The 9,606-nt window shown below is 47.2% G+C and overlaps 1 protein-coding gene across 1 annotated transcript; it reads right to left on the bottom strand.

The window, feature by feature from the left end:
• Positions 1-450: 450 nt before the first annotated feature.
• On the bottom strand, positions 451-6,965 carry LOC127012661 (N-acetyllactosaminide beta-1,6-N-acetylglucosaminyl-transferase-like). Its single transcript, XM_050890894.1, has 3 exons — positions 6,050-6,965; positions 1,806-1,898; positions 451-641 (listed from the first exon to the last, which is right to left on the bottom strand). The coding sequence occupies exons 1-3, from the start codon at positions 6,963-6,965 to the stop codon at positions 451-453; spliced, it is 1,200 nt and encodes a 399-aa protein (XP_050746851.1).
• Between the last annotated feature and the right edge of the window lie 2,641 nt (positions 6,966-9,606).

The raw sequence follows: 9,606 nt of genomic DNA, 5'->3' as shown, positions 1-9,606 counted from the left end.
TTCCTGCTTTTAAGATCTTGCTGACTGTGACTCATTACCTTTTTGCTTACCAAGTGTGCACATTTGTCCTTTAGACACGAGAAGTGCCAGGGATGCACGACTCCTCTGTTTATATTTTTATAGAAAAAGATAGCAATGACAGTGTAGCAAGACAAAAGTTGGGGCTGGAAAACAGCCTGTTAAAAATGGCAAAAGTGCAAAGCTCCTCCAGCTGCAAGAGGAGCTTTGCCCTGGTGTCTCTTTCTGGATCTCTTCTGCTTTGGACTCCAGGTGTTAATTGGAAGGTGAGGTTTGCAGGCAGTGTGAGACAAGCCGACCCGAGCTGCATCTACAGAACATCCTAAAGAAATCTGTCTCATGAGTTTATGCTTCTGGCACAGCAGAAATTAAAATTGCTGCTGCTGTTCTCTTGACTGCTTTTTTTGATGATGTAGCCCGGGGTTTTGCCAGCTAAAAATACCAGTTGGGTTCCACCTGAACCTCACTCTGGGACAAGGTTCTCTGCCGATGTCTCAGCTCCAGGCACTCCACAGTCAGGGGGTATGTTCTGAGCTCAAACTTATTTGCAAACATACAGGTGGAGTTAAAAAGCCACTTGAGGTCACCTGTTCCATATACACAAATGCCTCTGACATAATGGCCTGCCAAAAGAAAAAGAAAAAAAGCAATGTCAGAATCAAGGATCCAAATCATTCTTTTTGAGAAGTTTTATCTGCAAAGCCACTATAAATAACCTCCTACACAACAGACATGCTAAAAGGCCTACTGGATGTGCAATGGGAATAAATATCAACAATGGGATGAAATGAATAAAGTTACTTCGGAACAAATAATGAGCAAAATAAGGAGATAGCTCAGAAAAGAAGTGTGACTACTTGAGACTTTCTCAGACAGGGCTGAAACACAGCAAAGGGGAATTCCCTTCTGTCAGTGAAAAGAAACTGATACTTTTACTCATACTAGATTTTCCACTAACTAATTCTGGGTGACATTGGTGTAATTTCACTGATTTCAATGTAGTTACACTAACGTGAAACTGCTGTAATTGAAGCTTGACTGAAGTTCTCAAAATTTTTCTCCTCAACACAAACAACTATGTTACGGATTAAGAATTCTTGAAATAAAATTTGTATCATTAGTATTTTGGTATTCCCTTTCTCGTCCCACTTGGATATGTCAGAAGTAGTAGCAGTAAGCAATGTACAAACCAGTGACTGAAAAATTAAGTGTACCATACAGAAGATTATCTACTGTGTAACGTGACATAGGAAAACTCAAAGCTCAACCATCATCATCAGCCCGCAGCTCCTTAGGTTCCTCGTCAGCTGTGGCTCTGGCAGGCATCAGTGCCCAGCTGAGAGCTGGGATTTGTCCAAGTTCACAGAGGACACCTGCCGTGCACACTGCTGCTGGCTCTAGCGCATCTGCCTCCCAGCGTGGGACATACACGTAGGCTACTCCCACCCACCTGCGAGAAAATTCCCCCAAGGCCTTCAAGCCAGTAGTCAGCTAACTCACGTGAGCCCTAAGTGCTGCCAAATATACTCCTTTTCAAGGCTGACATATTCTATAAAATTCCTGATGAAGAAGCAACTGTTCCAGCTTTCTCACTGCTTATGTGGCTACTATCATTCACATATGGACTTTGAAGGAGATGACTCCTTTTTAATGTCTTCTTTCCGACGAAGTGCTGTCTAAAGACTGTCTCACATTATGATTAGAGGCTGTAGGAGTACTGGAACAACAGTCAAGTGTTTTTCACTATATGAACAGGAAGAAGAAATGGAGAAAACTGCACACATTACCATGACAACCTCCATGGCTCTCTTCCATATCAATCCACTTCACCGCTTTCAGGTCACCTTCCCATGATGCGTTGGGCATGGAGCCTGGGACACCTGCAATTAGATAACAGAAAATCAAATAATTAGTTCTTTAAACAGCTATGTGTTCGGGTTTATGTCCACTCTCTGGGACCTTTCTCCACAGAACTGGGATGAAATACTTAGGAATATGCCTCAACAGATGCCTGGCTGCTAACCTTGTTGTCAAGTTTCTTCATTGAAAGCAGCTTTCATGACGTAAACAAGATGTCAGCCCAAAAGACCTAAACATTTCACTTGAGAGATAAAATCCCTCTTTTGCAACAGCCTCAGTATGATATTGTATGCATGTACCATCACTCATGTCACCTTCCCAACCAGCACTGCCCTCCAAGGGCTATTTGAACTTTGGGCCACCGACACCTAGTACTTTCACATTAATGTAGTGGTAAATACTTTCCTTTTTTTTTTTTTTTTTTTTAAAGAAAAGAGGCTAACAGAACAAATTCAAGCATGATATAACTGGATGGAATTGTTGAAACTCAATTATAGCCCATAATGTTATATAATAATATATATAAGTCTAGGCAGATCACAGGACCTATCTAGGAGATAAACTGGTAAGAGGACCTCTCCTCATCAGTAAATGATCAAGTCCTGCTATAACCTGGTAAACATCCATTTTAAGTAATTAAGGGGGAAATGCTGAACACGCAGTGTTCGGTATTTGCTGAAGAGTAAACAGGCAACATGTACACAATGTGTAGGCAACTGCTATGAGTCAAGGGAATTTCAGTATCTTCAGCGCAAGGCAGTAACTATAACAGACCATCGCCATGCGATGAAGTCTTTGCCTTTGAAAGCAGGAGCTCATCAGGTAGGTACAGCTAGGGAAACCTCCGTGCCTGATCTGTACTGCAGTATTGTATTCAGTGAACGAAGTTTATTGAAGTACTTCCTAAAAGCGTCTTCAGAATACAGCAAAAAAAAGCAAAGGCATAAAATAATAAAAGCTTTCTATGAACTCATCCCTTCCAGTAAATTTTGTTTTTCTTATTGGCTCAATCAGTTGTTGGAGAACAAAACAATGATACAGACTGTGTAACCACCACCCAATGTACAAACCACTTCTCTGAGAACAGCTGGAAAAGCCCCAGTTTCTCACTGTAGCACAAACACTTGCACATAACTTATTTGCCTGCTTGGAAGAAACTAACCATCTTTTATTCTTTCCTGCCCAGCAAGCAATGACCGTAGTGCTGCCTCTGAACTATCAAATGGCAGAACAGGCAACGTGTGGGGAGCCAACGTGCGTGCCAGCAGGTACAAAAATGCAGACATTGTTTCTGCTTTCTCCTAATGAAGCTGAAAGCAAAGGGATTTGCTTCTCGATTTTCATAACTTCACTTAAAATGTGTATTAATTACAGACTATTTATTTTGCTGGTTAACTACAATCCTAAACAGGGTGATTTGCCAGCAGTTCTGTAAAGCACAATTTCAGCTGGTGACTGCAGCACACGCAAGAAACCCCCGGTGCCGAAACAGCAGCTGAGAATGTGTCATCATCCTAACCTTGGCGTTTTCTAAAAAATAAAGGTGAAAGCAAAGTAAGGTTTTTTTACTATTTTGGTTTTTTCTGTTCCCGTCCTGGATGGCAACAAGTACAGTACCTCTACAGTTACCATAACCCAACAACTGTTTTGCTTGTGAGCTTGAAGAGAACCGCAGGGAAGGACAAACAAGACCCTAAAGGCACTGTATAATGTCAGGGGGGTTGGGGGTTGGGGTTTTTTTGAGAAATTGGATGGGAGAAAGGCTAAACATCAGGGTTTTTTCTCTGTTTGCTTGCTTTGCTCTCTGTTTTTAAGGATTGCTTGTTCCTGGTAAGTAAGGATGTTTGTTTGCAAATAGCGAATCATGACTTTTATACCAGATGCAAAAAGACTGTATGATCCAACAGCAGAACCACCATAGCACTTTGCCATAAATAGAGATATGTGGCAGCTATAACCAGAACTTCATGACTTTATTTCTCCCCCTCTGTATATTGGACCATTATCAAATAAAATAACATGCCAAAAAGTGTGGTTTTGTCCTGGGGAAAATTCAGAAAATGTTACTCTTCCACAGAAAGCATTAAGCTAAAGATAACACTTTATAAAAGACAAAAAGAGGCAGTGATGGCAGGGGATAAACACTTTAAATGGTCTGGCATGTGCATTACCATCCCAAATTAAAAACCTGTTCATAACAGATGGCAGTTAATGTGGTGCGCGGAAATACTTGGAAAATGCTGACACAGTAGGAAAGCAGAAAGATGACTGACAAAACAGGAACGACCCCAGGACATCCACAGAAACACTGGAAGGTGCTGCCTTCCAGGAATACAAAACCACTGACTTCACATTATTCACCATCTCCCAAATTGAGTAAACTAGGCATTTTTGTAAGTTAATTAAAGAGTGGGGGAAAGTGTAGCTCAGCACTGGGGAAAAAAAATGGATTTACCACATTTTCCTTTAAATATTTGTTTGAGTGACTGATTTCAGATTCGGAAGCTGTTCTGGGGTCCTGTTCTTATAAATACAGTTTGTCTGAAAAGTGGTGCTGATGGTGAAAGTTAATATAAACTTCAGCATGAGTTGCTCACTCTACTTTTGTCCAGCTCTCGTCTCCCACTCCATCAAGGTTAGCAGAGTTTTGTCCCCAAAAACAAGGAGGGAGGAAGAGCCACCTCGCAGCAGCAGTACTGAGCACTGCCCTGGAAATGAGTTTGCCGCCACCAGGTCTTAGAAACAGCCACCAGCAGAACTGCACCGCTCGGGTGTGAAGGCAGCCACAAATGACTAGAAAGACAGGCCAACTCCTCCGATGCCTTTAATTTCATGTCTTCCCTTGGTGGTGGAGATTTGGAGGCAGGAAAAACACTGCTTCAGAGCCTGGACCTCATCCACAGGACAAAGGCAACACAACCTCCTTCCCTGCTAAGCCCTTCCTGGTTTTTTGCTATTGCAATTCCAGTGAAAGTTGATCTGAATGCGTTGGCTCCAAGAGGCAGCCCGCTCCCTTTCCTCCTTGCATCGCTACCATGTATTATGAAGACAAACATCCACGGCTTACACAAAATGAGCCACTGCGTTGGCATTTCTGTAATGTGCACATAAACCAACATTGGGCTGGAAATCTCGTAGCATAAAAGGCTGCCTGATCTACCTTGACCTTCCAAGACCCATACCTGTGATTCCAGGATCAAACCAACACATCAGTTAAAACCTAGCTGCCAACAGGCTAGTCTTCACCAGTCCCCTGAAGCAGCCTGTGCTTCCTCGTCGGCATCTCTCTCTAGGGAACAGGCAACTTCTTTACACTTCTGTGCCACCAACTGATCCGAGCTTTTCTCCTGCACTTTATAAGCTGGTGCACAGAGCGTTGTACTTCAGAAATCTGCCTGAAACAGTGTACATATCACCTTTGGGAACATTATTCTGCAAGACCTGGTTGAAATCAACCATAACTTTTGCTGGACTTCAGGGCCATGTATTTATGTTTGGGAAACACACAGGGCTCGGGGTGGGCCATGTATAGGTGGGCAAGTGCATACCCTCTCACCTACAAGTGAAGGCGTGCAGCCCACCAGTGTGTGAGAGGGACCTGGAAATTCACAAACCCCTTTGGTGGCTTTTGGAGAAGCAAGATGGTACAAGGAAGTACACGTGGGACTAGTGAGACAGTATGGCCGAAGAGGGTGGAAGCCAAGTGGATGCCAAGCTGCATCCCTGGGTCTTCATGGGGCAGGGCAGCTGCTGCTAAGCAGGAAGGCATGTGGCATCCCTGAACCCATCACACTGCAAAGCCCACTACCCCTGGGGGCCTCCTTTACCCAGTCATGGGTGCTGTTCCCACCAGAAGACAGCTCAGCCCAGTGGATAAATCTCCAGGACGTCAAATGCAAGGAGACTCAGTACACCTTCCTCGCTTACTGCTAGCGCTGCCAACACGAGCTGTCACCTACACAGGTGTTTCTCCATGTGAAACAATGGGAGTGGTGACAACCTGCTGTTGAGCACCACCGAGAGCCACAGCTGGAAACAGCTCCATGGAGAGGTGAGCCGTGGTGGCCACCACAAAGAACTGGCACCACGCAATGGCCAAGTGGCGTCAGGGGCCGGGGCGTCAGGTGCCAGGGTGGAGACCCCCATGTCCTCGCTGGACGTGATGTCCTACCTGGGATCCTGTTGAGCATCACCCAGAAGTGCTCATCGGGGCTGTAGGTGTCCTCGGACCAGGCCAGCAGATCGATGGCGCGCTGGTCCCGCAGCACGAACTCCACAAAGGGCCGGGTGACGGCCACGTACGCGGAGCCAAAGTAGATGGTCAGGTTGTGCGGCGGCGGCACCTTGCGCAGCCGGGGGGTGACCAGACCTGAGGCATTGTGCCCAGCCCCCTCCCTGTGCACATACTTGGTGCGGGCAGTGATGTGGGGGGGTGGCAGCACCCCAGGGGTGATGTTCTTCCCCCTGAGGCCCTTCAGCAGCCGGACGATCTCCCGGTTGGTCTTCAAGGGGAAGTCCTGGCCACAGGTGTTGAGCAGGTAGCGCCAGGGCACGGCCGAGGCCAGCAGGTCCCTCATGCAGTGGAGGTCAGCCCGGAGGCGGGAGATGCCGCCGTAGACCACTCGCTCTGCCCGGGAGGCGAGGAAAGCGTTGGGGAAGCAGCCCACCAGGCGCCGCACCGCCCGCTGGAAGGGGGCCGGCGCCTTGGCGTCCACGTGGACGCAGTAGACGTTTTGGGGCATGTACACTGCCCTGAAGAGCCGCTCGAAGGTCTCAAACTCCTTGTGCAGCGTCATGACGTAGGCAACGGGGAAGGCGGCCTCCTCGGCTGAGAGGGCGCGGGTGATGTAGCGGCTACGGGACACGTACGCGCCGCAGGGGGCTGCCCCCGGCGCTGGCTGCAGCGGCCTGCCCCTCAGGCGGGGGACCTGCCTGGCCAGCAGTGCGCCGCATGCCCGCTCCAGCGCCGTGGCCTCCGGGGAGCCCCCGCTGCCCACTACTTGCCGCCTGCCGTGCCGCAGCATCATGGCAGTGCCCAGCAGCACCGTGGCGGCCACCAGCAGCCCCACCGCCCGCCGCCACCGCATGGCCCACACTGCCAGCCTCGGCCCAGCCCTGGCCTGGCTGGCACCTCTCGGGCAGTCCCACGCCAAGAGGACACAAATGCCTGTGGCTGACCCGTGAAACGCGCTGCCACAAGCCGCCTCCCACACTTGGGAAGGTCACTCTCACCGCCGCCCACGGCTGGCCCAGCGCCCCAGGGTGCTGCCTGTGCCTGCCGCCTTCATGGCGCCTTTCCGGACAGAGCCCCCAGGCTGGTGCTGGCAGTGCCGGGGGCAAGGGGACGCGCGCCCCGCAGGCCGGCCCTGCCTTCTGGTGGTGGCCACCGCGCTTGCAACACTGCATGAGAAGTCCTGCTTGTGGACACAGGGCTTCACTCCCAGGTTCACCCAATCTATTTTAGTCCCTTCCAGGTTCTCCAACAGTAAATTAAGTTTGTTTTGGGTTTTTTTTCAATTTTTGTCATCTTACAGAACTGCAATAGGGAGAAATCAAGGAGTTAGGCTGTCAGTGTTAGGACGGAGAGAAGCTGATGAGCAAATGCAGGTAGGATGGAAACGGTCACCTCTTAACCCTGTACAACAAGAATTTGTCTGACCGGGCTCATAAGACAGCATGCAAGAACGATTTGCTCTGAAATCCTGGTTTGTCTGTTTTCTTGTTTGTCCTGCGAGACAAGTTCTCCCTCCTGTCCATGGGAGGGAGGTGGCTGGTAAAGATATGGTGGAGTCCTCAGAAGAAGAGATTTTCTTTCAAGATGAGATTGAAACAACGGAGAAAAAAACCACCACCCCTCCTTAAAAATGTACAAATGCTCAATTTTGTATTTTGCCACTATAAATTTTCATTTCAGTGGGGTATGTGAATGCAAAAATGTGTGTGGAGTGGTAAGGGGCTAACGAAAATAAACCCAAGATTGTCAAAGCTTTAAAGCAGACCTCAGAACCGGAGAGAAGGAAAAATACTCAGGAAAAAAAGAAGCTTATTTAAAACTACTTCTTTCAAGACAGCGGTCTGAACTAAGGCAATGCATGCCATCTCCTTGAGCCGTCAGGCTGTTGACAGTCATAAGAGAGCTAAACTGCACCTCCTGTGTTGAATCATCTGACGCATAATAAGGAAAGGGTCTCAGTTCTAGCAGCTTCATTTGATGATAAGTTTTGAAGGAGGTTTTTCTGAGCTGTTATTGACTCATAAACTAACTCTACTGTCTTTGGCAGGGTTGCAGTCCTGCATCAGAGGAGCTGAACTCTACAGGGCTGTTCAGGAAACACCTGCTTCCCGGAGCGGGAGTGAGCTGGACCTGTGGGGACACGCTGGGCGCCGAGGACAGCCAACAGGAGAGCTGCTCTGCAGGAACTGCCGGTGCCCACCCCAGCACCCGTTCAGGCATGGCTCTGCCAACATCCACCCTGGCTGCCCAGGCAGGGTGCTGGCAGCAGGGTTTGTCTCTCAACACTCATAACGCAGCTTTAGGTGTGGTCAGATGAGTTTGCTGGTAGGTGAAAGGAGGGGACAGGTTCAGGTGGCCTGACTGGAGTTCCCCCCTAACAAAAACAAGCGCTGTTGGCAACTCAGCATCTGGGAACATCAAGAAAAGTCTCTGTTACTGCAGCTGGACTGAAGCTTAGTTGGTTACGTGCATGAGTTGTGGCAGACATTACCTGATGCCAGAATTTAGAAAGAAAAAAATTCTTCCTTAGATTACTCTCATCTGATTCTGTTCTTCAAGCAGTTGTGCTGTTTGAAGCCTATTACACCAACGTCTGATAGTTGTAAAGTTAAAGGAGAATCAAGTGAAGGAACACAAGCCCATTTATTAGCTGTGGCTTTTCAAAAGGACTTCTTGAAGACATACCCTTCCTTATCCCATCATCACTAAGCAGTGTTTTAGTGAGAAGCAAACAATTGGTTGTGAAGCAAAGTATTGCTCCTATTGAAAGCAGTACTTAAATTCCAATGACTGCGGATTGCACAGAGACCAAACCCTCTTTTAGGTTATATCTTCTCAGATGAACTATAATATCTGAATGGTGGATAGAGGACAAGCATAATTTTTCAGGAAATTCTGCCATGAAGAAGGTGGGTTTGCGATTGCTGCGACTGTGTTGCAACACCTTTCCTTAAGCAGGTTTTTCAAAAGAGGAATGTTTTGATGACAAGATTACAACAGCTTTGCGGGCATGAGGCTCAATAACAGTCACAGGAAAATCCCTATTTTTTTATGCCTTATTCCTATGAGAAGTTCTTGCTCAATCAGGAAGACTCGTTAAAATAATTGGAGAATATGAACAAGAGAACAAGGATTAGTTATATGAGTAATGCTGCAGACATAGGTACAAAATACTTTTTTTCTAGAACATGGCTTATTCAACTAACGTCACTGTCTGGAATCATATTAAAAAGCTTCTGCGTCTCTGTCTGTCTGTCTGTCTTTTGAAGGGTGGGCACTAAGCTAAGGAAAAGGAACAATTTTAACAGGCAGAACAGAACCACAATGGTGCATATTAGTATGATGCGTGTGTTGCGGAGAAGGTTGTTCCAAGAGTCTGTCTACAAATGACAGTGGAATGGAGAGGTACCAAAGTAGTTCTGAATGATTAAGGTGCTGTAGTGAGAAGCTCAGTGCAAGCTAAATCGTCTGGAAAAAACACAGGTCTGTTTGTA

This window comes from Gymnogyps californianus, chromosome 2, assembly GCF_018139145.2.
Source record: "Gymnogyps californianus isolate 813 chromosome 2, ASM1813914v2, whole genome shotgun sequence".
Lineage (NCBI taxonomy): Eukaryota > Metazoa > Chordata > Aves > Accipitriformes > Cathartidae > Gymnogyps > Gymnogyps californianus.
Note: the sequence above shows the minus strand (reverse complement) of the source record. Positions and strands in the feature narration are given on the sequence as shown.

Bases quoted from the DNA above. Each gene is read 5' to 3' on its own strand.
- LOC127012661 (XM_050890894.1), bottom strand. From the start codon at position 6,965: ATGCGGTGGCGGCGGGCGGTGGGGCTGCTGGTGGCCGCCACGGTGCTG. The intron at 1,899-6,049 runs GTAGGACATCAC...ATCTAATTGCAG, and splicing joins GATGCTCAACAGGATCCCAG to GTGTCCCAGGCTCCATGCCC. The intron at 642-1,805 runs GTAATGTGTGCA...TTCTTTTGGCAG, and splicing joins GAGCCATGGAGGTTGTCATG to GCCATTATGTCAGAGGCATT.